Genomic DNA, 25735 nt, shown 5'->3' on the forward strand with positions numbered 1-25735 from the left:
AGTATAGAAAATAATAGATAAGATAGAATGTACGTAAAAATTTTATAGAGAACTTTAGAGTTAAACTATATATCTAGCGCACTACAAAACAGACTAATATTATTAAGATATAGTACGTACTCGCGCTTATCGTAGTTATTAATTATAGTATTACTATCTTATACTATATTATTAGCTTTATAGATAGTAGGTAGCTTACTATATATAGTAATAAGCTAGAATACGTATAGTTAGTAAAGTATATATATATAGAGAAGAGAGAAGAAAAAGAATAAGAATATATATAGTAATTAGAGAGATAATAAGGCAGCTATTATTATATAGCTTAAGGCAGGTATAGTAGCTACTAGCGCTATTATACTACTATACTCTAAAGTAGCTAGAAGATATAATAACTATAAAGAGGTTAGTATATAAAGTATAGAATAGAAAAAGTCTTATAAATAGCGTATAGCTAATAGATAGCTTTATAAAGTAGAATAAAGAAGCGTTAGTATAGAGATTTAAACTCTTACTTTTTAATAGTACTTAGTAATACTAGATAGAGATACTAGATAGTTAGAGTATTTTATTCTTAAGTAAAATAATTTATAATTAGTAACTATAGAAGCTATAATAAGAACTACTACTACTAGAATACGTATTAAAAGTAAGAAATAGGTCTACTAGACCTATAAATATAAGTAGAAATATATCTTATACTATATAAACAGGTCTTATAGACCTATAAGTACTATAATAAAATAAGTTTTTTATAATATAAGTAGGTCTATAAGACCTACTAGTATAATAATAGCAGATATATCTAGTAGTAGATACTTCTAGGTCTACTAGACCTAGAACTTTCTACCTAAAAATACTCTATTTAGGTATATCTTAAATAGAGTCTAATATAGAGATCTGCGTACGGACTATTTAACCTAAATAGACTCTATTTAGGTTTCTAACTATAGTAAGGTTACTAATATTGCACTTATTACTGCGCACGTACTAGAATTTGTATAATAATAGTCTGTTATTCTCTATTCTAATAAAGTTAGTATAATATATTCTATACTATATCTAATAGTACTACTATACGTTATACACGCTAACCTTTACGCACTTTACCTTCTCTTCTACTCTTTTCTTCTATACTTTCTTCTCACGTCTTTGTTCTACGTCTTTCTTACGCGCTGTCTTCTGCGATTCTCTTCTTCGCGTACCTCTCTTTTCGTGCGCCTCGTTCTGAACTCTTATACGTTTTTGCGCGATGTGGGGCAGTAATAGTGTGTAGAGCAGCACCCTCTAAACTGGTCTTCGCCCTGGTCGCGATGCGCTTTCTGAGACTGGTCGCCTTGCGCGCGATGGCCTAAACTTCGTGCGCCTGGCTCGCCGCGCGCAATAACGCTGACGTGCGCATTGTGGTAATCTGTCTTGAGCCGATCCGCTCTGTGCCTGTGGATCTGGTGGCCTGACGATGTCTGGCAGAACTGCGCGACATGAGATTCATCACCCGTCCGCAATCTCGACCGTCGCATACAGATGCGGTTCTTCCGAGTTCTTGTTCTTTCGAATCCATCTCACGACCAGCTTCCAGCGCTTCTCCAGTGCACCTTGATCAAGACTAACGCGGTAGGCTTCTTCCTCGGGGCCTTCCTCGTCCGCTCTCAACAATATTGCCAGTCTCTGCCTGTCCAAGTTATCACCGCGCTTCCGGTCTATGGCCATACATTGAAAGGCTTGGAAGAACTGCTCTCCCGAACCGCTGATATCGACTGACATGCTGATCGGCATTCTGCCCCAGTAACCTTCAATTTCGAGCTCGTCGCTCGGATCGTCTTGACTTGCAATGGGCATGGAGGCATCCCTCTGCTGACTGTAGTTCGCGGGCGCTGATGGTGCAGCTTGGGTGGGTGGCCCTGACTGTCGCACGCGTTGTACATCTTGCATTGCACCCACGCGCCCGAATGCTCGTTGCACGTCGGGAGGCGGTGACTGATACGAGGGTTGGTATGGATGCATCGGCGCAGTCGGCGCTGGCGGCGGAACTGCTTGATCAAATTCGCGGACAAAGCCCGATGGGTAGCGATCTTGCGGAGAATGCGCTTCTTGAACGTCTGCTGTCGCGACAGACAAATCAGCCTGGTTGTGCCGACACTGATCGGAATGTGTGGGACTGACCTGAGGGGAATTGGCGCTCCATGGACTCCTCAGATCCCAGAACGACATCGCTATCGAGCAGCCTTGCTGACACGACGTAGAACGTGTCCATATTTGTCTTGAATTCATTGCGACGGCGCCATGTCAGGTTCACGGCGGCCTTGACAGCCACCCACTTCGCCGCTCCAGAAGATGTGTGCACTAGTATTGACTCGTCCACCTCGAATTGCCCGGTACTAAGGCCGCGTCCGTACGCCACTCCATCGCCAATCAGGTTGTACCTCCCTGGCGCACGTCTTGCTATGACTGGTTGATCCGCGCCATCATCGTCGCACGAGAGGAAAGATATCTTTTCCATGCCGGCGGCCGCGAGACCGGAAGTGTGCGACTTGACCGAGCCCGCGCTGGTGGGAGGGGTTTGCATGCTATGTCTGGCACTTTGAGCATCGTGTCGTACCGACGCTTGTTGTAGAGAGGAGTTGCGATGATGTCCGCGTAACGTTGGGGATTCGTACTGCTGTCCAGATGGCGCGTTGGAAATTCGTTGCGGTGGGTGCTGCCCTATATAACGCTCGGTCGCTGCGCATATTACTTCGTCTTGAAGATAGATCATCAGGAGCTCGGCCGCCTTAGAAGGGTGGTCCTTGAGAAGCTGTTGCACTAAGTCGTAGGTGTTACCCATCGTGCGCGAACCGAGGCGATTCCGTCGCAATCAGCCTTGTAGGCGCCCGCAACTTCGACATGCGCCAGGTAGCGCTAGGGCAGGCGCTTGGCAAATGCAACGCTCTACTTGGAAGTCATGGTGCGCAAAAAGCGCGCGATGTGGATGGTATTGTGGAGCTTCGTTTCCGTGTAACTGCGACGTTAGTTGTACATCAAGACGTTCGCATGGGCGCTGCTGCACGTTGGAAAGATGAAGTGGGGCAGATCTCCAGCTTGCGCATCATCAACGCGACCGGAAGTGGCAGGGGCGTCGCTCGTGCCTGTTACGCGCTATGCCCGTCTCAATTGACCGGTAGCGACGCGGCAAATCATCTGGACGGCGAGACCACCCACACGTGACAGCGTATCCCCGCGATTACGCGCATGCGTGTTGGGCGACCTGTAGGGTTTCTTGAATTGCCACATCCCGCGTTCGTTGCGGACATGAACCGGATGCGCCCCCGGGATTCGCAAAGCTGGTCGCCCCCAGCTGAGCCCGTCGTTTTGCTCTCTTCCTTTCTGCTCTGCACTTTGTCTTCGAATTATGAGCAGCTTCTACAGAAGTGATGTCGGCCGTACCATTCGCGACTCCAAAGGCGAAGATAAATCAGCGATGTCTGTGTTGGAGAGTGGTAAAGGCGCAAAGCGAGTGACGCATCAGTCAGCAGTTATCGGGAACAAGGCCTTCGACAATACGCTGCAAATCAACGGACACGTCGCAGATAAGGTCAACAGCTGTTACATGTGAGTGCCTCTCATGCCACATGTGTGGGACTCACTGACGAAGGGCCAGAAAGTACGCTGTCTTCTCATGTCATGGCGATTTCGCAAAGGCTATGGCGAGCATAGCGTCAGGTGGTGCGTTACCCATTTCAGCGTCAAGACAGGCTCGTTTTTCAGAAGCGACAGGGCGTCCCAACCGTGTCAACATTGTGAGCCAACACACCGATCGCGGGTATGCCTTCACTGACAATGCGCAAGGTATCTTGGGCAGAGATCAAACCGTTGCTGAAAGCGATGCGGAAGGTTCCAGTCATATCTAAATTGACCGAGGAACCTGACGCCATCTGTGTCATCTCTCCGCGACAAGTCTACGACAACTTCATCTCTTCTAAGGTCGTTGGTCGTCTTGGACTCACTACCCGCTCCGATACTGTGATGGTAAAGTCCATCGTATGGGACTCGAAGCGTTTCGTTTCTACCGGTGGCTTCGTGGATCTTTCGTTTCCCGTGCCCGGTAGCGACGCTGGCGTCGGGCGACGTCTCTACGTTCTGGACGACCCGCCCTTTGACACGCTCCTCGCGAACCCTGCGACGCGCTTCCATTCCGTAAGCAGTCAGAAGGCTCTGCTGAGATAGTACCAGACGCATGTCGGATTTTGTTCGGTACACACTGGTAGAGAGGAGTTCCCGGGTTCGTCTGTTTTACTATTTCCATGTTGCTTTCGGATCTATAGTCTTCTTAGTATATGTCACTATCCACTCGAGCAGTTCTAGCAGCTCTCCTACAGTACCATGTCGCGAGAGTGTATGCAGACTTGCGAACACAGCGCCCTTCGCTGTCTACTTCCCGATCACACTACCTACAACCTCCGCAACAGCAATCATCTTCTCCTCCTGCAATCTCCGTCCAACAAGCTGCACACTAATATGCGCGCCGTCATATATCTCGGGGTCGTAGTCGTCCTGAATACCCCCATCCATCTCACTCAGCGCCGTATACCCCACCTCCCTCCCATCAACGCCCTTATTCACAGTCGTAACCGGCAAAACAACACTCGTATAATCCAAAGCATTAACCCAAGTCGAATACCCATAATACCTAAACCTCTCCCTCCTCGCCGCCGGAAACGGCGCAAGCGGACAAATCACCGCGTCAACAGGCCTCCCCGTACTCGTTTTATCCACAGTACCATTCCAATACTCCATGTACTCCTTCCTCAGCGCCCTCAACTCCACATTCGTGGCCGCGATGTCCGTAGCCGAAAACTCTTTCTCGACACCTTGGTAAAACGTAACTTGCGGCGCCATGGGTTCGCCCGAAAGCGCAAACGCGGATTTAACGTCTTTACCCGCGTCGTAGATCCAGGGGCGGAAGCCGACGTCGTTGATGGTACGGTGGGAGGGGGGTTGCCAGTCTATGACTTCATGACCAGCAGAACGCAGGGCTTCCACAACTGTCTCAATAGCGCGGCGGACGGGGGGCGTGGGATTCACAACACCATCTGTCATTAACAAACCGAAGGAGAGTTTCTTTGCGGACTTGATCTCGGCTTCTTGGCCCGGGCGCCATGGGATTTCGTGGACGAGGGGGTCGTGGAGCCAGGGGTTTTGCTCGAGCAGGGCTTGACAGGCGAGGCGCAGGGAGGCTGCGTTTGTGGCGAGGGGTCCGACGACGGAGAGGACGGTGTTTTGGCCGTCCATGGAGTTTGCCATGCCTTCGTAGGGGAGGCGGCCTGTGGAGGGGCGGATGCCGTAGAGGCCGTTGAAGGCGGCGGGGATGCGGATGGAGCCGCCGATGTCAGTACCGAATCCTAATGGCGCTGTGCAATGTCAGCGACCCACAGTCTCTTCGTCTTGAACGCGAACGCTCATGGCGATTGCCATAACTCAGACGGTAGTCCACTTACATCCTCTCATACCAATCAACGCGCCCTCGCCGCCGGAGCTACCACCAGCCGTAAGATTCCTATTCTTCGGGTTAAGCGTAAACCCGATGATGTTGTTGATCGTCTCTCCGCTCATCAGCGTATGCGGCACACTGGTCTTGCAGTACAACACAGCTCCCGCCTTGCGCAGCATCTTCACCATCTCACTCTCGAACACCTTCTCTTTGCCAGTACCCTTCTTGCCTTCGAAGGTGCCAATCCAGCCGACGTAGCCCATACTGGTCTCGACATCCTTGACATGGAACTGGTCTTTGAGTGAGATGGGTACGCCGTGCAGGAGACCGATGGTCTTTTTGTGTTTTGCGTAGTATGCGTCGAGCTCTTTTGCGTCCCGGATGGCGGCATCGAAGAAGATTTCGTGAAGACATGATAGCTAATCGGTTAGCATCATCCACTGCACGTATCAGATGTGCGACGTACCAGTTGATGCGCAACTGCAGCTCTGTGGCAGAATGCCCTCGTGACCTCTTCAGCAGTCCACTTTCCCTCAGCCACGGTCTTTGCGATCACATCGGCGCTGCTTTCAGTGATGTCGAGCTCTTGCTTGCTGAAGTACTGCTTCACATAGTCTGTGACATCGACCTGTTCTTCTACTGATGGCAACTTCTCCAGTCGCCATTCCGAGGGTATGGCAGCTAAGATAGCTTCGCGCTTCTTACTAGCGATCTCTTCCCACGATGATGTCGTCATGATTTTGGTTTGAGCTGATTACAGAGGAGACAAAGGCAGTTATCGGCAAGTATTTGGTGTTTGAGGGGAGGTATCGCAGCAAGTTGGGCATGAGAGCGGTTCCGGAGTTAAGATATGCAGCCGCGGAATGACGTTGAGGGTTGTCGCCGTTGATAGCTTCGAAGCTACCCAACGACCAAGTGGGGTAGCTATCGAGCATTTGTTCTAAGCACCTTCCACATTAGCGTAGCTTCACATTTCACGACATGTCTGTAGGTTAATGCAGGGTATTGTCCTGCCGATGCGCATACCGCGGAGGGTGAACATGAGGGGCAGCCTGAGGCGGGGGTTGGAGCGATCGCTGGGTCATAGATACGATGTTCAGCCGACCAGCTCCACCTCGGCAATCGGGGTAACTCCAAATGGTTCTCGTCCGTACTCCACACATGACAATGAACCTTACTGTATCTCGTGATTCAACGACTTCTTTCGCTACGTAGGTATCTGGGATAGAGGCAACAAGGAGAACTGATAACGGACTCAGAGAAGAAACGCCAGGCCATGCGAAAGCAAGCAAGGTGCTAAATGCCGACCGCTCGAAAAGGAGGTGAAGAATGTCGCTAGACTAGAAATGAAAGGAGGTGTGACAGTCTACGTGGTCGGGTTGTGGTATCTCAGGAACGACTTTATACGGTCTCGACGTAGTTGCTGTGGCAGTCAGCGAAGTGTTTATGATGGCATGGCCTGTGCGACTTACCTTGGGAAGATGCCCTCTCGGCTTCCGACTCTGCCTGTCCACCAGTCGGTCTCGTTGTCCGTCCTCTTCAGGATTGTGATGATCTCGCCCTTCTTAAAGCCGAGATCGCCCGGCTGATCTGCGTCAAAGGTGAATTTGGCAATTGCCTGGTCGGATTGCAGTCCTGCCTTCTTCTGCCCGGTTGTCTGTCCGAATACTGGTTTTGGCGCCGTTGGTCGGCCAGGCTTGCGGTCGCTGTACGAGTAGTCGTCGCCGAAAGTGGAAGAACGGCTCCGGTTGTCCATGCGGTCGAATGTCTCGGTGGGGTTCGCACGTGTGGAGAACGAGCGGTTGAGGCCGCCTGGTGCCGAGGATGGCTGTCGGTCGTATACGTCGTCCGCCCACGTAGATGAGTGCTGCGGTCGGTCTCTATACTCGTAGTCATTGTGTCCCTGGCCCATGAAGCCGGTGCGGTCACGGCGCACGCCTTCGCCCATGGCCGAGCCCTCGCGGCCCTGCCATACTACGTTGTCGCGCGAGTTGTCGTAGACGGGGATGTCGTTGTACATGGCGTCGTTGGTAACGTTCTGCGCGCCTCCTACGCCGGCAAAGACTCTCGAGTTGAGCACTTGCAGGAGTGGCGCGGCGGCTGGTGGCGGGGGAACCTGTCCGCTGAGGATCTCGCGGGCCGTCCATCGGCGGCCGTACAGCTTCTCGTTGGCATCTCTCCGCTCGATGATGCCGCTCCCCTCCAGACTGACACCGGCGAACAGTCCCTTTGTCTTGCTGTAGCTGAAAATACCAGCCACGCCCTTCAGACTGGCCGCGCCGGCAGCCTCGGCATTGCGACCGACGGGCCCCGCCGCGATGGAGACATTGCCGCCCAATGTCAGCGAGCCTGCCTGCGCAAAGGTACGGACGGCGGATGCGTCGTTGAGGATGAAGACGAAGTCGGTGAGCTCAAAGCCAATTTGTCCGCCGAAGCCGCCGCCGATGGTTCCGATGGCCGTGGGAGCCGACCACGACCCGTCTGCGAGGCGGGCGACGACGACGCCCGATCCGAATCGCGCTGTGCCGAGGAAGCCGGCCTTGAAGACTGTGAGAATTGCGAGGCCCTGGGGTGTGTCAGCATCTCATCATGTGTTGTTGTCTGCTGTGGTGTTTGCTTGGGCAGCTTCGTGACACCGGATGCGCATCGAGTCCTTACCTTTGCATTGGCGAGGACATTGGGCGGGATAATCTTATCGGGGCCAAAGGCCTGTCTGGGGTCGACAAAGGATGCTAGAATCTTTCCTGTCTTGCGACATTCGCCTGAGAGCACAGCTGTTAGCGACGTCACCGGACCACGAGGCGCGCATAAACAGGGCGGGCGGCATGTGACTTACTGCTCATAGACGAGGGCAGCGGGTTGTTGAGACTGAAACCCATCTTGGCGCGCGTGTGGGGAGAGTATGAGGTAGAGGGCGTTGCGGAAAGAGCGCGGCTGCGTTGCTTATGCCTGCGCTGCCGATGGCGATGGGCAGGAAGCATGGCGGGCGGCCGCCAGGCCGAGGCGGGGATTATGTCATTGCTAGTGGCTGTGTCTGGCACCCGACGCGTCCGCCCTTGGCGACACCTTGATCAAGAACACGACACGACACGACGTTCACAACATCGCCACATGTCACGCGGATGCATTCACTCACTTCACAGACTTTCCATCGTCGCTGCCACTGTCGCATGAGCCATTGATTTGCTATGACGCGTTCCGCTCACGCCAAGCCCAACTGAAGAGGAATTGGTTGCCTCTTCACTCAGCAACCGCCCCTCACCAACTCACACCCAGTGCCCAGCAAATGAACCATCCGCGTCCACGTATACGTTGTGGCACATTCGACATACTGCGCCACATCATTGCTGCTGTCGCATTTCTTGCCCTCATCCAGCCTGTCCGTCACACCTAGACGTTGCAAACCCCGCATCGTCACTGTCACCCGTGCGAGGAAGGAGCGATGGGTGGTCTCTATGTGGCTCGCGTCAGGTATCTCTTTTACTCAGCCCTGCACTCTTCTAGCGCCTACGCTCTTACCGCCGGGACTTCAACCTGGGCGCATTGAATCTGGTCACGTGCTCTGCCATGTCGTTGTCCACGCAGTATCTGCCGCAGGTAACCAAGACGTTCTTGAGTCTATGCAATATTGCGACTTCTCCTGGCTGGACTCGCCTTTCGAACCATACTGAGCAAGACGTACGTCTGATATGCATCGCTTTTGACTCTCGCTACTGGTAAGACGAAATGCGGCAGATGAAGTAAGACACTTTGAGTCAAATTAAGTCAAGCGAGGCTGTCTTGGAATCTTCCGCCCACGCAAAACGCATGGGAGACTCATAGACGCAGAACCTGCGCATGCGACCCACAAACAACACGGTACTCACAGAAGCTACAGCATCTTGATTACTACTCTTCCCGGGCACTAAACCCGATTTTGCTAACTCCCTCACCATGCGCTACTGCGAAGGATCAATTGGTACAGTTATAGTAGCGCATTACAAATTTCTGACTCGAAGCGAAAAGTCAGCACTGCATACTCACGCCCTGGCGTTCCTCTTTACGCCCTACATGTTAAGCAGATGACGTAGATAAGTACCGCGATCCTCTCGCTCGGACATCGACATAAAGGAACGCGCCTGGCGCTACCCGTGCAACACGACAAGGTCAACACAAAATGTCAACAACCCAAACCATATTCGCCCTACGGGACCTCTCCTCCCCAGCAGACTCCCAAGTCCACCTCAACCCCAGCAAACCCTCCTTTCCACCCTCGCAAGAACCTGACTCAACCGGCCTTGGAGACTCCGAGCAGCCACCCGCCGATGCAGCAGAAGCCATCCCAGACGGCGGCTACGGCTGGACCGTCGTCGCATCCTGCTCCTTCCTCCTCTTCTGGATCAACGGATACACAACTGCATGGGGCGTCCTCCAAACCGCCATTTTGAAATCGCCTGCGCTAAACACCAATCTGCGCACCATCACTTTCGTCGGCAGTTTGTACATGGCTGTCATGGTCGCTTTTGGCATCGGTGGGATAAGAGTTATGAGGTCTTTCGGTGTGCGATACACGGGCCTTGCCGCGACGATTCTTTTTGGAATGAGTCTGGTTGCTACGAGTTTTACCTTGGATCATCTCGGCGGGTTGTTCTGTATTGCGGGGCTGTCGATGGGCGTGGGGACGTCGCTGTTGTATGCGGCGACTAATAGTCTGCCGTTGCAGTGGTTCAGCTCTAAGCTGGGTATTGCCAATGGCGTCGTCAAGGCCGGTGGTGGTGTTGGCGCGACGGTCCTTCCGCTTGCTTCGCAGGCACTTATCGACAAGTTTGGACTGCAGTGGACGTTTCGCATCTTGGGCATTCTTATTATGGCGACTGGGATTCCGTGTACATTGGCGTTGAAGGAACGCGCGACGACTGGCACGCTTTCGCGGTTCGATTGGTCGCTGTTAAAGAACGTCCCTTTCCTCACGCTGACCATGGCCGGAGCAGTCGCGGTCTTCGCACTATTCGTACCGCCCTTCTTCCTGCCGCTGTTCGCGAGCTCGATCGGCCTGTCAGCTGGGACTGGTGCTGGACTGGTTGGTGGATTTGGTGCTGCAACAGCAGTCGGTCGTATCCTGGGCGGATGGACATGCGATAAGATCGGGGCCTTCAACACGTTGATGATCACCTGCCTGGTCAACTCAGTGAGCATGCTAGCCATCTGGCCAGTCAGCACGTCTTTGGCTCCTCTGTTCGTCTTCGCTATCGTAAACGGTTGTGCCAATGGCAGCTTCTTTGTCAGCCTGCCGGTCGCCGTCACAGTCGTCGCTCCACATTCCGCCGCGGCATCCATCGCTCTGATGGTCTTCTTCTGGACTCCGGGTTATCTCCTCGGCGCTCCCCTTGCAGGGCTGTTGATTGAAGCGACTGGTGCAGCGGACTCCACGTCGATTGAGCCGTACAGGGCTGCTATCTTTTATGCTGCGGGCACGGGTGTTCTCGCCACCTTCCTTGTCCTCGTCGCACGCCTACGTTTGGACACTAAGGTTTTGAAGAGATTGTAAGGAGCTCCTCTACGTAGTGCGAATGCGTTCACGCTCTCACAACATGGATATCATCGGATCGATTTCCTTTGGTACAAGCGCGAGGTAGCGACATTGCAAACCATCTATGTACCGGTGTCGATACCGAACAACAAATCCAATAACTGGCTTTTCACTTCTTCCTTCGCCCAACTCATCTTAATCGCGTTCTCCGCCAACTTCTGAACCTCCAAATTGGTAAAGTTGCAATACCTCTTTACTACCAGCAGATTCTCCCACACCCACGTATCCTCCATAAACGCCGGATCATCACTCGCAATACTGACCATGATACCGGCGTCGAAGAGAGCGCGAATCCGTCCAAACACCTCGTCCATCGGTTGATGCCGAATATAACTCCAGGGACAGATCGTCATCCCAAGCCCCTTCCCTTTGATCAACGCCATAAGCTCCGCATCACCAGCAGCATTCAGCCCATGGTCGATTCGATCCGCGCCTGTGCCCGCGATACTGCATGCCACCTGCCGGATATGTTCGAGCGGATACGGCTTCCCCACATCACAATGCGCCGTAATCCGGAACCCATCATTTCGTGCTCGAACGAAGATCTCATCAAACAGCTCAGGCGGCCTGTCCACCTCATTCGAATCAAGCCCGATACCAAGGATCACATCGCGGTACGGAAGCGCCGCCTCATAGTGTTGCATCGCGGACTCGGGTGACTCGTCGCGCAGGAAACACATGATCCATTTGGACTTGACCTGCATTTCGCAATCAGCAATCAGCAAAGCATATCTCTAAGGGATTGAAGAGGGACGACTCTCGGGGCGGGCGTACATTAAGAACTTGCTCAGCATCCCACGTCGCCTCCCTAAACCCTTGCATCATCGTCTCCCATTTCGTTCCTACACGCGTATGCCCCTGCGGATCAAAGAAAACCTCCGCATACCGCACATTCATCTCATCAGCACGCTCATAGTACGCCATAGCGAGGTCATAGTAATCCTGCTGCGTCTTCAGCACTTCAAAACCACCGTAATACGCCTCGAAGAACGAGAGCGTCTCTTCTGTGTTGTCCATGCGGTTCCCCGTACGCGGTTTCAAGGTGTCGTGGGAATCTCGCAGTTCGGCGAGTGAAGAGAAGGGTTGACCGGTTCGTGGGTTGAGGATAGTTTGGTTGTTTCGTTGTGAGAATTTCCATTTGAGATCGGCGCTTATGATGCCTTCGATGTGGATGTGCAGTTCGACTTTGGGGATGGAGGCGATGTAGGCGTCTTTTGTGGATGCGATGGAGCGTCGCAGGTCTGCTCGAGCGGCTACAGGGAGTGCGTTTTCGACGTCTGTCATTGTGGTCGAGGCGTCGTGTCTGGTTAAGTTAACTCATAACCGGGATCAGCAGAAGCAGCTCAAGAAGATTGTCGTTGTACTAAGACTGAACTTTTGACGGCTTTGTTGGTACCGCTATCACATTCGAGTAGTTTGATATATGTATACTACTTCGTGACTCATCAAACCCTTCGGCTCATCATTGACCCGATCAGGCGACTATCGCTCTGACATGTAGGACGGCAGACGGCGCACACCGATTGCTGTTTGACCAGATTGCGTATGCTTTATCTCTCACGGAGGTGTGCTGTGTAAAAACGTTGTTGCGGTGCGACGTCCCGAAGTCTACGTCAACAGAAATGCCAAGCCTAGCAACATGGTGCCAACAAGAATCGATACGGGGAAGACAGCGGTTATCACGACGCTCCGACACTCACGAGACGAGTTAAAGATGTATCTTTTCGTTTAGCATTATGTATGTGTAGCGTTCCAACGTTAAGATAAATATATACAGCTGATTAATCTATAACATAGCAAACATCCAACGGCGCGCGCGCCCCGATGATCTACAAAGCCCAAGCAACAGCACCGAAGACAACCGCCATAACACCGCCAGCAACACGGTCAACAGCAGCCGCACCAGTGAACTGAGCAGGACCAGATGAAGTAGCGTTGGCAGGGCCAGTAGGTACAGCAGCAGTTCCAGTAGGCACCATAGTCATAGTACCGTTAACCATATGCGGGGGCACAATACCAGAGGGCATATGTTCCATCGTGCCAGACGGCATAGGAGCCATCGAACCGGTCATGGTGCTAGCAGCAGGCATAACATCCATCGACGTCGAGCTCATAACAGGAAACTCGCTGCTCGGCTTGAAACCCCTGCAGAGGCCGCCACTGCAAATGTTATACGCACACTGATCATCGCTGCTGCACTCGGCGTTGAAGTTTCCGCATCGAGCGATCAGCATGGCGTTGCTAGCCCAGCACTGCACGCCATTGGCACACTGGTCAGGCTTGACGTAGGGGTTGCAGTCCGCGCCGAGGGGCAGGGAACCCGCGGGCGCGACGATAGTGGGTGACGGGGCGGGCTGAGGGCCTTGATTGGTGGGTGTGACGGCGCCGCTGGTGGGCATTGCTGACGCCGACGATGGGGCCGAAGATGAGGCGAGGAAGCCGTTGCAGAGGCCGTCGGACAGGTTGCAGGTGTTGTACGCGCATTGCTCGTCGCGCGTGCATGAGGCTTGGAAGTTGCCGCAGACGGGGATGAGGCCGGAGTTTACGGCGTAGCAGTTGGCGCCGAGGGCGCAGGGTACGCCGCCTGGTGTGCAGTTCGAGCCAACGGGGATGGTGGTGCCTGTGGGGGATGCGGTGGCGGGTGTGGATGTGGTTTGCGCTGAGGCGAGGGTCGCGGCTGCGGCGATGGTGAAGATTGTGTAACGCATTTTGGTTGTTGTTGTAGATGGTGCTTCGTGAAGAGAGTGGTGTTGAGATGCTGGAATGAACGAAGCGAGTGTCGTATGCTTGTGAAGATGTGGTGATGTTGTGATGGAGATGAGAATGATGCGAACGAGAGTGAGACTATATACTCATAGTCCTCGTGTTGTTGCGCGGTTTAAACTGTCGTACCTGGACGACCATAGTTCAGCTAACACCTAGCGCTCGTAACCAGCCTCTCGATTCGCCACAAGGTGCCGGTTACACGGGGCTACCGCGAATGACGATGTCCAAAGAGCCGAAGCTATCTCCGCAATTGACACGCGTCCGTGCTTTAAAGCTTGAATAGAATATTTTTGGACCTTCTAGCGCTGTACAGCGTCGTCGGGATGTTGCATCTCGGCCTCGCGGAGTGGCGCCGATGGGAGCCGCAGTGGCCGCGTCGCTCCGACCGAACGTTGGCGCATTATGATCTTTCTTCGTTGGAAGTCTCGACTTCGCGACTTGTGCAGTCCACGCAATGTGAGGCGCGTCTTCTCTTCTAGATGCTCTGACATGCGCAATGCTCTACACAAGTGACGAGACGCTTGTGAGCAAGTAAGACTTGGAGCTTGTCATCTGCACGGGCCGCCAAATTGCGGAGTTCAATGCGCTCGCCGATCATCCCAATTCTTTGGCCCACTCTCCCAGCCATCTTCCCTAAACACCAGACATCTTGGGCTACCATCGTCATCAGTCCATGCTCTGAACATGCCTCCACAGTTAAAGTCTTGTACTACTGTTACTTTGCTGCCGACAAGCTCTATGCCGATGATACCACCGGTGCCTTCATGGGTTGCGCCCCAACGGTCTCCAGCAGATCGTTGAAGCTCGCCGCCAGGTCCTGCCATCCACGTTGCTGCGCTGGAGAGCGATGAGCCCGAGAACCTTGATCTGGCAGCTGTAGTGCGTGCTGCGCACGTGCGAAGGAACGAGTCGCCGTTGCCTGTCCCTGAGAGACCCACGGCGTGGCGCATCGACACGGGCTTCTCGTATGGCTGTGCTGGCGATGATGTAGTTGCTCGTGTCGAGGGTGATCCAAGCGAAGGTAGACAGTCGCCCACTATCCCACGTATATCGCCTCGTGATAGTTTGTCGATCGGCGAGGCGACGCAGGGAGTAGGCTGATACAGCATCTGCGGTCCAGCAGCCTTCTCGTCGCGCCACTCTTCAGCCCAGAACCCTGCACCGATGGTCGGCGTATCTCCAATGCGTCCAGGAACTTTGTTCGTCAAGCCACCTGTCGATGTTGCCGTGCAGACGGTACCGAAGCTGTCAACAACGACCGCGCCACACGTTCCAAGCGGAATGTAGTTATCCTTCACCCAGTCGCTCATGGCGTCGACGCTGACGCCTCTCGGTGCCTTCTTGGCGTCTTCCGCAAGGCCGCGTTGATGTTCATCCCACCTCTTCTGGGTGAAGAAGTAGCTTGGGTCGACGATGTCGAGCCCCCAGTCCTTGGCGAGTCCCTCTACGAACTTTCCGCTATATTGGCAGTGGTCGGCTGCACCACCGCCGTCTACTTCTTCGCCTTTGATGAGTAACTCTCTCGCCAGCTTGATGGGGTTCTTGACGTGGCTGAGCAGCATACATCCGACGCCTCGTTTCTTATAGCCGTTCGAAACCATGATGCTGCATTCGAGTTCGTTCTTGCCCTCGCGCGTGAAGACTGCGCCTTTGCCGGAGTTGTATAGCGGGTCATCTTCCAGAAGTGTGACGGCGTAGGTCGCAACGTCCAGCGCGGTCGAGCCTGGTTTGTGAAGAAGCCCCTCTGCTTTCTCGAGGATGGTGAGAAGCGAGGCGCGGTACTCATCGTAGCGATCACGGGGTATCGAGGTGCGCGTTAGATTGCCCGCACCACCATGGATAATGATGCGGGGCTTCACATGAGCGCTCGCACTCGCGGACACAGCCCGCTTCTCGGTCATAGTATCTAGTTGGCTGTTGTTGAAGTTTCCTGGATTGTGCACTGTGATGTTGGCGATAAGGCCTGCGCGGGTGGACGGGTAGGTGCCGGAGGCGACCGGTGAGATAGCGCTAACCGAGGCTGGGTTAGCGTGCGTTTGCTGTGCCACCTTCCAAGTCTTCTCGCGACGTGATCTTCGTCCCTTGCCTTGCCCCTCATCACGGGCGCACCAATACATACCTCAGTAATCTCAGCTTTGTCCTAGAACCACACCCTGCCGCATGCGACCGGTCCCGACAACCCCGTTATGGCATTCATCGTTCGCTGTCGAATGTACATCGGCTGAGACTTTGTTCAGCCTTGTGGACGACAGTGCATTTGACAACATCCTGTCGCAAACATGCGGCTACTCAACACCACCACGCTAGAGGTGCACGAGTTTCTGGAAAGCCGAGTGCCCGAGTATGTCATCCTCTCTCACACTTGGAGGGAAGAGGAAGTTACTCTTCAGGACCTTTTGTCTGGCAAAGCACCGGGGAAGAAAGGCTATGCAAAGCTTACGGGCTGTTGCAAGAAAGCGAAAGACGATGGTTTTGCTTACTGTTGGATTGACACTTGTTGCATCGACAAAACTTCAAGCGCTGAGTTATCTGAGGCCATCAACTCTATGTACCAATGGTATAAGGATGCGTGCATCTGTTACGCATACCTTGAGGACGTTTACCAGAACCCCGAAATAGACGGTTCCAGAGAATTAAGTGATTCGAAGTGGTTTACACGCGGGTGGACATTACAAGAGCTTATCGCGCCTCCAATCGTGGAGTTTTATGACGCTCTCTGGTCAGAACTTGGAACACGCAACAGCCTCCAATCCCAGTTGGCATACCTTACTGGTATCAACCGAGACGTACTCACTGGTGGAGATCCTCTTCGTTATGCGGTTGCCGTAAGGCTGTCATGGGCAGCACGTCGGCAGACTAGTCGCTTGGAGGACAAGGCATACTGCCTTTTTGGAATACTCGGTGTGAACATGCCTCTTCTTTACGGCGAAGGCAAACGCGCGTTTCGGCGCCTTCAGGAAGAATTGCTTCGGGTTGACGAAGACTACACTCTCTTTGCCTGGGACGCACCTTTACAGAGAGAAAGCCTCTTAGCCAGTTCGCCGTTGGATTTTGAAACCTTCACACCAGTGCTCGATTTGCTCCCTGCGGGGCTAGCAGACTTATATAAGGTCGTTAATCGCGACAACTTATCCAAGACTTGTTTCTCCGCATTTCCACCACCCGAAGATCACTCGCCTCCCCGCCTTACCAGCCGTGGTTGCCATCTGAGTTTACCTATATTCCGTTACGAGGAAAGATCTTGTTACGGCTGCCTTGCATGCCTGGAACGTCTAGGGTCCGAAAGCGTCTTCTTATGCGTTATGCTGCGTCCAGTTGACGGTAGCGAACATCGATTTGAAAGAGATTGGGATACCGAGGGGGAGCAGGGTACCCTTGTTCTCCTTCCTCAGAGTGCTATGAAAGATTTTCAGTATACTTCTATCTGTGTAATCACATCGATCGACAACGATTCTCTAGATGCGTCTACCTCTAAGACCCAAGACGAAGGTTATTGTATGGTGCGGATTGCGATGAAGCCTACCCTACGCTCCGAGATTGCGCGGTTCTCACGCGGTGCTCTCATGCGGTTAACTCATGATTTTCCGAACTATGATTTGTACCAGAATGACACAAGTAGCGGCATTACTGGTGATACAGCTAGACAGCTGCCTACTGAGGAGCGGTATACCGGACGCGAAAGCAGCGTTTTCGAGTACAACTTTGACCTCAAAGTTGGTCTACGACTAAGGATCCTCGTTCACGTACGCGTAAATCAGAATCCTCATCTTTCCGTTGAGATCATGCCTTGCACTGGTGAGGCAGATGCGGGGCTAGCTCGACTAGCGCGACCATCGGTAATACCACTACCACTATACGTACCATCATCATATTTACCACCACGTCTACCACTACAGCCAAAGCCGGATCACGCTCTCGATCGTAAAATTGTTCAAATCCAGGAACCAGCAGGCGGCAAAGACTTTAACTGGTCTATCCGCTTGTCCATACGGCGTGTAGCTTCAACACCTTCTCCACACCGTACAAAGCAGTACGTGCTTACACTGGAGAAAGAACGATCGTTAACTTGGGACGGCGGCACTATCGCGTGAAATATAAAGCTCTATTTGGTCTTGGAGATGGATTAAACACTGGCGCCTGGAAGATACCCCCGAATTCGAGGTTGTAGTCTACAGCGCACCAGTTCAATTCGCGGAAGTATCAACATAACGAACCTCGACCCCTCATGTCAGCGTATTCCCATCCCCACCCCCAACCCCCCCATCCACCCCCGTCCTCTCAACCTCAACCCCCTCCCTCCTCTCCCTCACCCTCTCCACCACCCCCGCCGCCCCCTCATACCCAACCGCCTTCAACCACACCGGATCAATATTCTCCACCGCCAAATACGGACTAACATCCGCCTCGGGAAACAACTTATTCCTCATCGCATACCCCATACCCAGACTTGCCCAAGGATTCTCATGCATATACTCAATCTCAAAGTCTTCATACCTCGGCGTCTCGATAACCTCAGCATACTGGTTCGAGGAACCGGGCCACACGGCGTTGACCCGCCCCGTATCGTTGTTCTTGTACCAGGATCTGCATGGGCCTTTCCAGACGGTGTGTTTGATCCATTCCTGGGCGTGGGCGTTGAAGGCGTCGGTGATGGATTGGCGGGGGACCCAGGATTTGATGTGGTCGCGTTGCATCTTTTTGATGATTTGGATGGTGTATTCTGCGACGGCGAGGAGGGGGCCGGTGACGGACCCGTTTTCGACCGGCCAGGTTGGGCCGACGAATATGAGCCAATTGGGCATGTCGGGGCAGGCGAGACCGAGGTAGCCTTTGGGCTCGTGTTTCCATTTTTCGTAGAGGTCGACGCCGTTGCGGCCGATGATGGGGAAGCGGGGGCGGTAGGTTACGTCGAAGCCGGTGGCGCAGACGATGGTGTCGACGGGGCGCTCGATGCCGTCGACGCCGATGACGCCGGTTTCGGTAATTTCGTTTACGGCGGTGAAGTGGACGGAGACGTTGGGCTCTTGGATGGCTTTCATGTAAGGGTCGCCTGGGGTGATGCGACGGCCTGCAGGAAGTCAGTGACGGAGCTTTTTCTTCAAAACTGTATGCAACTTACAGCCAACCTCGAACTTCGGGGTAAATCCCTCCAAGAGTCGTTCGTCCTTGAGGAACTCCTTCATCCTCTCTCTGAACAGCTCTTGCGCACCCTTCTGCGCTTCACTCCCGGCGTAGAACGCGCCCCACAACCCGTTGACCTGGTTCTCGATATCTTTGGCATGCGCAACGAGCTTGCGCGGATCTTTCCGAAACTCATCGCGCTCTTCTTGCGAGTACTCCTTATTCTGGCCGTAGTTGTTCGCGATTTGGACGAACCAAACTCCGGTTCGGACGAAGATATCCATGTGCTTTACATGGGGTTGCATAGTCGGTACGGTCTGAATGGAAGAAGCACCAGATCCAATGACAGCCACGCGATCATCCCTCCACTGCTCACTTTGATAATCTTTCGGCCATGTCGCGGTGTGGACGATGCGACCCTTGAAGCTGTTGATGCCTTTGATACCTGGCCACTTGTAGTTGTTCAAGATGCCGGAAGCGTAGAGAAGAAGATCGCATTCCTCTTCGAACTCTCGTTCTTCACCGGAAGATGACGTCTGGCGGAGCGTGACCTTCCACTTGCCGACGTCGTCTTGCCATTCGGCTCGTACGGCTTCGGTGTTGAAGGTCATGTACTTGCGCAGGTCGAATACGTCGCAGACCTTTTCGAGGTACTTTTGGATGTCTGGTGCGTAGGAGAAGAAGCGCGGCCAGTCTGGGTTGAGGGCGAAGTTGAGGGTGTAGGCATGCGACGGGATGTCGCAAGCACAACCTGTAAGTGTCAGCTCATTCACGCGATGATTTACTAGTGGATGTACCTGGATACCTGTTTTCGAGCCATGTTCCTCCTAGAGTAGCATTCTTCTCGTAGATGACGTGTTCGACATTCTGCGTGTGTTTCTGTATCTGGTATGCCATTTGAATGCCAGACAAGCCGGCTCCAATAGTAAGCACCTTGAGCTTTCGAGACGAAGGGTCCTGGAATTTGATTAGTCATTTGCTAACAACTAGAGGTATCGGAACACACATTATAGACGATGTCTGGGACGCTGTAGCCGCCAGAACCAGGCGTTGAGTAGTCCCATTGCTTGCCGCTGCCTATCGTGTTCAGATCTGGCGCCATCTTCGGAGCTACGACTCGACTAAAGACTGAGAATGTGGTCGTGAATCTGCTAGAGACTGATGGAACAGCAAAGTGCAACTGAAAGCATCATAACTTTATAGATCGACACCGGGTACTTGTCATCTCACACGACAGCGGACATCGGGCGCCGGGCGTATTAGTCGCCAATGCTGACATCTGTGCGTGACCCAAAGCTGCTCCGTGGAGGACGATTTAGTAGGACAGCATACACCGGGGCGAAGGGTCACAGCCGCAACGTTGACCTGTGATTGATGGTCCAGTCGATACTGTGCGGGGTTGTTGCGGGGTACTACATTTCCGAGGTCGTGAACTAATGAAAGGAGCAAATGACACTCCGGGTAAGGCGTCCAGAAGGAAATGTTCCTGGTCTTATCTGCTTCATCAGCGTGTGCAATTGTTGTACGTGATGACCAAGTTGTTGTACATGGATGACCAAGGTGTCGGCCGAGCTAGGCTTCGACGTGTGGTTGGAGAATCGTGATGCGTTTATTTGTGCTGTTACCACGGTGAGCAGCATGTTCATCTCGTACGAGGGACGGATTCAACACATGCGCTGCGGTATACATAGAAAACCAGAGTGCATGTAAGCTTGATGGTCTCGACGCGCTCGAGCAAGCATGCCTCTCTGCGCGTCGCCAAGTCGTCCTGTCGCGTGCAACGGACGCGCATTCACGCGGGATCTCGCATCCTCGCTGTGACACCAGGGTGGCGATAGCATGGCATTCCGAGCACAGATTAGTTGCGTCGTCGAATTCTTGCAACTTTCTTGATAAGACACTCGCATCACACTCATAGCCGATGTCGATGAACATGCGATGCCTACAGCGAAGGATGCAGGTGCCTAGACGTGACACGACCGTGCACTTGTTAGCGCGCTACGCCCCGCAAGGACGTCATCGCGGTACACCTTCCCCAACAACCTAGCAACACCATGGACGTACCAGTGGGACCAGGACAACCGCTCCGATCCCTCCCTCTAACAACGAGACGAATCGATATCCAAAGTTACTTTACGGCATTGACAGGCCGTGGAGCTGATTTTCCTAAGCCTACTGTGGTGGACACTACGCGACGGGAGCTACTTCGGTACGTACCTAGGTAACAGGGTAGACTAACGGCGCGTCGGCATTAACACTGACACGCTACCAGAGCCATTCATACGCGGCGATATATAGCAGACTGCATACGAAGAGTTCGCAAGAAGATCCAAAAGTCCGTTGATAAAGCTGGAGAAGGCGCGAGCTGGGATGATTGCTACAAGCCTGTTCACAAGTACTTGTGTTTTAGCTCCGCGCAGACAAGGGCGTATAATTCAGCCACCGAGTACGCATCCGTCCCTCTTGAATCGGCCTGACGATGACATTAATGTATGGTATAGGGATCTTGATCGTGTAGTCTATGACTATGGCGCATTGTCTTGCCGGCTACTCACCATGGAAATTATCCATCATCTACCGGAAGATATCAGAAGCAAGATCGCCGCATACTTGACGGACGAAGGCATGCCAGTCATACTGTCTGCGCCGACAGTTGTATCTGACCAGACATGTCTCAATAGACTCACCGCACGGGACGTGCTAGCGAATATGGTCACTGATGGCCGCAAACACCATCTCAACTGGAAATACATGGGCTACATGACACACCACGTCGTAAAGACCTGGTTCCGCGTTAATCACTTCTTTGTCTTCGACTCTGTGGTGTTGGATACTTTCTTCCGCGACATCTGGCTCGGCGACCAGGTCTTCCCCAGCATCGTACCCGCAGAGCACTTGCGTTGTCTGAACGTGGTGTTGCGGGGTGATATGAAAGACTACGAGCCTCAGAAACGTGAATGTACGGGGAGGAATCTATGTATTAGGCCTATGAGGCCGGCGGAGGTGTTTAGCGAGCATCTCGAGCTTGTGCTTAAGATGAAGAAGCTCCGCAGTTTTAGACTGCATGTCATTATCGACGCTGAGGAGTTGGAGCGGGTTGAGGAGATCCTGAGCGCGGTGAGGGGCGTGAGGGCGAGACTGATGAGTAAGAGTGTGAGGGTAAGTTTTACTTGGCGAGGCGAGGAGCTCGATGGGTATTTCAGGGAACTGCAAAAGATTGGGGTGTGAAGTAGCGATATCGTTGGGCGACGATGCCTCTGGGGTCAGTGGACGACTACCGCTCTAGTCCAATAAGACCCTCAACTTGCTGCGCAATCTTGCCAAACGCCATAGCCCGCTCGCCCTCCGGTTCCGCTACCACAGTCGGCTTCCCACGATCAGCATCGTCGCTGATACTCGCATGTAACGGTATCTCGCCTAGCATGTTCAAGTCATACTTCCCACACATGGCCCTGATCTTGTTCATATTCCCAAACACTTCATGCACGTCTCCGCAGCCGGGACATTTGAAGCCCGCCATGTTGCACACCAGACCCAGTAACTTCACATCGACTTTGCGGAACAGTTCAACGCCCTTCACCGCGTCTTTGAGCGACAGATCCTGCGGCGTTGATACGATGAGCGCGCCGTCTAGGATGAGCTGCTGGGTGATTGTGAGTTGGACGTCGCCGGTGCCGGGTGGCATGTCAAGGACTAGGACGTCTAGGCCGCCCCATTCGACTTCGTGGAGGAGTTGCTGCAGGGCTTTCATGACCATGAGACCGCGCCATGCTACTGGTGAGGATTCTGGGATGAGGTAGCCCATGGACATGGACTTTAGGCCATAATTGGAGAGCGGGAGTAGTTGGTTGTCTGGGTTGTGGGATTAGAGGCTGTTAGGGAACTTGATTGGTGTGAGAACTGACTTGCTGACAGTCGGGGTTCGCCGGATAGATTGAGTAAAGTTGGTATTGATGGGCCGAAGATGTCGGTATCAAGGATGCCGGCTTTGTAACCACGACGCGCAAAGCTCAAGGCGAGGTTGACTACAATACTTCAGTATTGTGGAACGGATTTGTCCATGGACGGTAAGATATACCAGCAATAGTACTCTTTCCAACTCCGCCTTTTGCGGATGAGACAGCAATCACTTTCTTCACATCTTTGATATTCCGCTTCTGTGGCAATCCTCGCTGCATGCGCGGCATTTGCGGAGGCGCGCCTGAGCGCGGAAGACCCTGCGCTCGCCATCAGCTATTGCGCATTCGACCATTCTAGCATTTAACATACGAGAGGATTCTCATGCTGCAGGCATCGCAACGTCGAGAACAACCGTGGCTTCAGCATCGTCGTGATAGAGACGGGGGTTGCGGAGTTGATGGCGGAGGTGACGCGCATCGGCGTTTCATTTAGCCGATGTCATTGAACTTTTTTGTGGGGCACAGAGTGAACTTTCTCTTCCGACGCGCTTCACCAGCACCAACAACACCAAACCGCTTGTACACTATGGGCAAGTCAAAGATCAGAGGTATAAACTTTTCCTATATGCGCGACTGGATTTTGCTCATATGACCACCAGATTTCGATCCCGAGTCGCTACTCGACCCTGCGCCGAGCTCTAGCGAAGACGAGCGCTCCGACGCTGAACTCTCCGAAGTTGAAGATGACAATGCCGGGCGCGAACATTATACGTCGGTCGGAAAGAGCAAGTTGAGGAAGCCGGTTGAGGTGCCTCTAGGCCCGGAGTACGCTGGGCGCAAGGTGGACCGCAAAGCACTCGAGGACAGCGACAGCGACGATCCTTTTGCGAAGGGCTTCGACGATATAGACAGCGAGGCCAGTGATGAAGACGAAGAGGATGGCATCAATGGCGTAGAGCTCGATGGCGAAGATGAGAGCGACGAGGAAGACATGAACGGCGAATTCGACGAAGACATGAGCGACGAGGACGAGGAAATGGGAAGCGCAGGCAACAGCGGGAGCGACGACGAGGGCAACGAATCCGAAGGTTCAGACGATGATGAGCCTGGCGCAGACGTCAAAACCGATGCGTCCACGATCCGCGACCTCATGTCCGCCAACAAGTCCTTCACGTCGGGCATCGCTGCTGGCACGCAGTCCGATGTCGCCAAGGGCGAAGCCGTAAAGACCCAACGAAAGACGTTCGATACACTGCTCAACTCGCGGATTCGACTACAAAAGGCTTTGATCTCGACCAACTCCATGGCTGCAGAGCCTTACAAGACAGAGACCGCAAAAGATGCGCCTATCGAGGCAGCCGAGGCAGCTGCCCTGACTCTCCTCAACAACCTCACGAACCTGCGCCTCTCCCTAGAAGAATCGCGAACAGGCCAGAAGCGGAAGCGCCCAACCTTCGACTCCGCGACCCCATCGTCCGAAATCTGGACCACCATTCAAGCCAGCGAGAAAACCACACTCCCCCACCGCAAAGCCGTCCTGGAGCGCTGGTCCAACAAAACCAAAGCCACAACCGTCACAAACAACAAAGCGCGCCTCAACGCATCCGCCCAGCAAACCCTAACCGAAGTCCTCGACTCCCAACTAACATCCCCCCACCTGGTCCTCCGCACCCAAACCCCGCGCTCTTGTGCCCCCCTCCAATCCTCGACCAAGACCCCCCAACCCTCGCCCGCCATCTACGACGACGCCGACTTCTACGGCCTCATGCTCAAAGAGCTCCTCGAGCAGCGCTCCGCCGACCTCAACAGCAACGGAACCGCTGAATTTGTTGTGCAGGCGCCGTGGCAGGTTGCGCGCGAGGCTAAGACGAAGAAGGTTGTTGATACGAAGGCCAGTAAGGGGAGGAGGTTGCGGTATACGGTGCAGGAGAAACTGCAGAATTTTATGGCGCCCGAGGAGAGGGGGCAGTGGGGGGATAGGCAGAGGGATGAGTTGTTTGGGAGTTTGTTTGGGCAGAGGGTGGGGCTTGGGGAGGAGGATGGGGGGGAGAGTGAGGGAGAGGAGGGTGTGGATGCTGAAGAGGCGGGGTTGATGTTGTTTAGGAGTTAGGGGTGAGGAGGTGGATGGCAGATTCATGTTGCGCAGCTGGCCTGATGTTGTTAGAAAGTATATTATACTTGCGATTTCTCTCGTTCATGAGAGTATCTCTTCGTCAAGGTCGTCTATGTTGCGGAGGTTAGACATAGGTGGGCTGAGGGGATTCAAGGCAGATCAGTTCGCGAAGATCTTGGTCTGTCTTCACTGTCTTTGCTGTCCTTGTCCCCGGGCTGCCGTTCATGGTGGTTAGGCTTGATCGCGCAGTAGTGAGTTGTCTCGTTGGCTGCTTTACGGTTTTGGTGGCGCATGTCAGCGAGCTCAGCCCCCAATCTGCATGCGCATCTTCGTTGGCGCGACCAATCCCATCTTTTCCTTCCAGCCACTCGCTCAGCCATCGCTTCTCAGCCTTGAACTATCATGCCATATCTATAAGGTAGCCTTCCCGCGCTCTTGATTGTGACTTTGATTCCATCCGACATCGAACTAACATGCCACCGTTCAACGCGTCGCACTCACACCTCGCGCACAATGCAACGTTCAATGCCAGCGTCCCTACGAACACGACTTGCTGTATGTTGCGTTTCAGTCCAACCTCATCAATATTCTAACTGACGTACTGACAGCCGATGCTTCATTGACACACGGCGTGTCATGGCAAAGCGCGTACTGGTCCGTCATGGCCTGCTCTCTAGCCGTCCTCCTACAAGAGACGGGAAAAGTCGTCAATGCACCATACCGTATCAGCTATGCTCTACGCGCATCTCCGCTTATCTGTGCGATCGACACTTTCCTCATGTTGGTGAAGTTCGTAGTCC

At 53.4% G+C, this 25735-nt stretch overlaps 12 protein-coding genes across 12 annotated transcripts; 4 read left to right on the forward strand and 8 right to left on the reverse strand.

The window, feature by feature from the left end:
* Positions 1-1491: 1491 nt before the first annotated feature.
* Positions 1492-2824, reverse strand: J4E86_011032 (uncharacterized protein; the record flags this gene model as incomplete). The annotated part of the gene is made up of 2 exons (XM_051451526.1): positions 1492-2099; positions 2164-2824. 2 exons carry the CDS (start codon positions 2822-2824, stop codon positions 1492-1494), a joined length of 1269 nt encoding a protein of 422 aa, XP_051297226.1.
* Positions 2825-3388: 564 nt separating this feature from the next.
* J4E86_011033 (uncharacterized protein) lies at positions 3389-4203 on the forward strand (the record flags this gene model as incomplete). Its single annotated transcript, XM_051451527.1, has 3 exons — positions 3389-3588; positions 3638-3776; positions 3826-4203. 3 exons carry the CDS (start codon positions 3389-3391, stop codon positions 4201-4203), a joined length of 717 nt encoding a protein of 238 aa, XP_051297227.1.
* Positions 4204-4407: 204 nt separating this feature from the next.
* On the reverse strand, positions 4408-6203 carry J4E86_011034 (uncharacterized protein; the record flags this gene model as incomplete). Its single annotated transcript, XM_051451528.1, has 3 exons — positions 4408-5387; positions 5475-5886; positions 5934-6203. 3 exons carry the CDS (start codon positions 6201-6203, stop codon positions 4408-4410), a joined length of 1662 nt encoding a protein of 553 aa, XP_051297228.1.
* Positions 6204-6868: 665 nt separating this feature from the next.
* Positions 6869-8346, reverse strand: J4E86_011035 (uncharacterized protein; the record flags this gene model as incomplete). The annotated part of the gene is made up of 4 exons (XM_051451529.1): positions 6869-6890; positions 6940-8033; positions 8126-8229; positions 8304-8346. 4 exons carry the CDS (start codon positions 8344-8346, stop codon positions 6869-6871), a joined length of 1263 nt encoding a protein of 420 aa, XP_051297229.1.
* Positions 8347-9623: 1277 nt separating this feature from the next.
* On the forward strand, positions 9624-10994 carry J4E86_011036 (uncharacterized protein; the record flags this gene model as incomplete). The annotated part of the gene is made up of 1 exon (XM_051451530.1): positions 9624-10994. The coding sequence occupies one exon, from the start codon at positions 9624-9626 to the stop codon at positions 10992-10994; it is 1371 nt and encodes a 456-aa protein (XP_051297230.1).
* A 104-nt stretch (positions 10995-11098) lies between these two features.
* Positions 11099-12320, reverse strand: J4E86_011037 (uncharacterized protein; the record flags this gene model as incomplete). Its single annotated transcript, XM_051451531.1, has 2 exons — positions 11099-11734; positions 11811-12320. 2 exons carry the CDS (start codon positions 12318-12320, stop codon positions 11099-11101), a joined length of 1146 nt encoding a protein of 381 aa, XP_051297231.1.
* A 545-nt stretch (positions 12321-12865) lies between these two features.
* On the reverse strand, positions 12866-13744 carry J4E86_011038 (uncharacterized protein; the record flags this gene model as incomplete). The annotated part of the gene is made up of 1 exon (XM_051451532.1): positions 12866-13744. The coding sequence occupies one exon, from the start codon at positions 13742-13744 to the stop codon at positions 12866-12868; it is 879 nt and encodes a 292-aa protein (XP_051297232.1).
* Positions 13745-14380: 636 nt separating this feature from the next.
* On the reverse strand, positions 14381-15919 carry J4E86_011039 (uncharacterized protein; the record flags this gene model as incomplete). Its single annotated transcript, XM_051451533.1, has 1 exon — positions 14381-15919. One exon carries the CDS (start codon positions 15917-15919, stop codon positions 14381-14383), a length of 1539 nt encoding a protein of 512 aa, XP_051297233.1.
* A 2106-nt stretch (positions 15920-18025) lies between these two features.
* Positions 18026-20025, reverse strand: J4E86_011040 (uncharacterized protein; the record flags this gene model as incomplete). Its single annotated transcript, XM_051451534.1, has 4 exons — positions 18026-18870; positions 18922-19674; positions 19721-19880; positions 19930-20025. The coding sequence occupies 4 exons, from the start codon at positions 20023-20025 to the stop codon at positions 18026-18028; spliced, it is 1854 nt and encodes a 617-aa protein (XP_051297234.1).
* A 1454-nt stretch (positions 20026-21479) lies between these two features.
* J4E86_011041 (uncharacterized protein) lies at positions 21480-22151 on the forward strand (the record flags this gene model as incomplete). Its single annotated transcript, XM_051451535.1, has 1 exon — positions 21480-22151. One exon carries the CDS (start codon positions 21480-21482, stop codon positions 22149-22151), a length of 672 nt encoding a protein of 223 aa, XP_051297235.1.
* Positions 22152-22197: 46 nt separating this feature from the next.
* Positions 22198-23249, reverse strand: J4E86_011042 (uncharacterized protein; the record flags this gene model as incomplete). Its single annotated transcript, XM_051451536.1, has 4 exons — positions 22198-22775; positions 22829-22948; positions 23002-23140; positions 23193-23249. 4 exons carry the CDS (start codon positions 23247-23249, stop codon positions 22198-22200), a joined length of 894 nt encoding a protein of 297 aa, XP_051297236.1.
* Positions 23250-23408: 159 nt separating this feature from the next.
* On the forward strand, positions 23409-24932 carry J4E86_011043 (uncharacterized protein; the record flags this gene model as incomplete). The annotated part of the gene is made up of 2 exons (XM_051451537.1): positions 23409-23430; positions 23482-24932. The coding sequence occupies 2 exons, from the start codon at positions 23409-23411 to the stop codon at positions 24930-24932; spliced, it is 1473 nt and encodes a 490-aa protein (XP_051297237.1).
* Between the last annotated feature and the right edge of the window lie 803 nt (positions 24933-25735).

The sequence above is a fragment of the Alternaria arbusti genome (genome assembly GCF_024043155.1).
Source record: "Alternaria arbusti strain BMP 1465 chromosome Unknown scaffold_29, whole genome shotgun sequence".
In the NCBI taxonomy this organism is placed as follows: domain Eukaryota; kingdom Fungi; phylum Ascomycota; class Dothideomycetes; order Pleosporales; family Pleosporaceae; genus Alternaria; species Alternaria arbusti.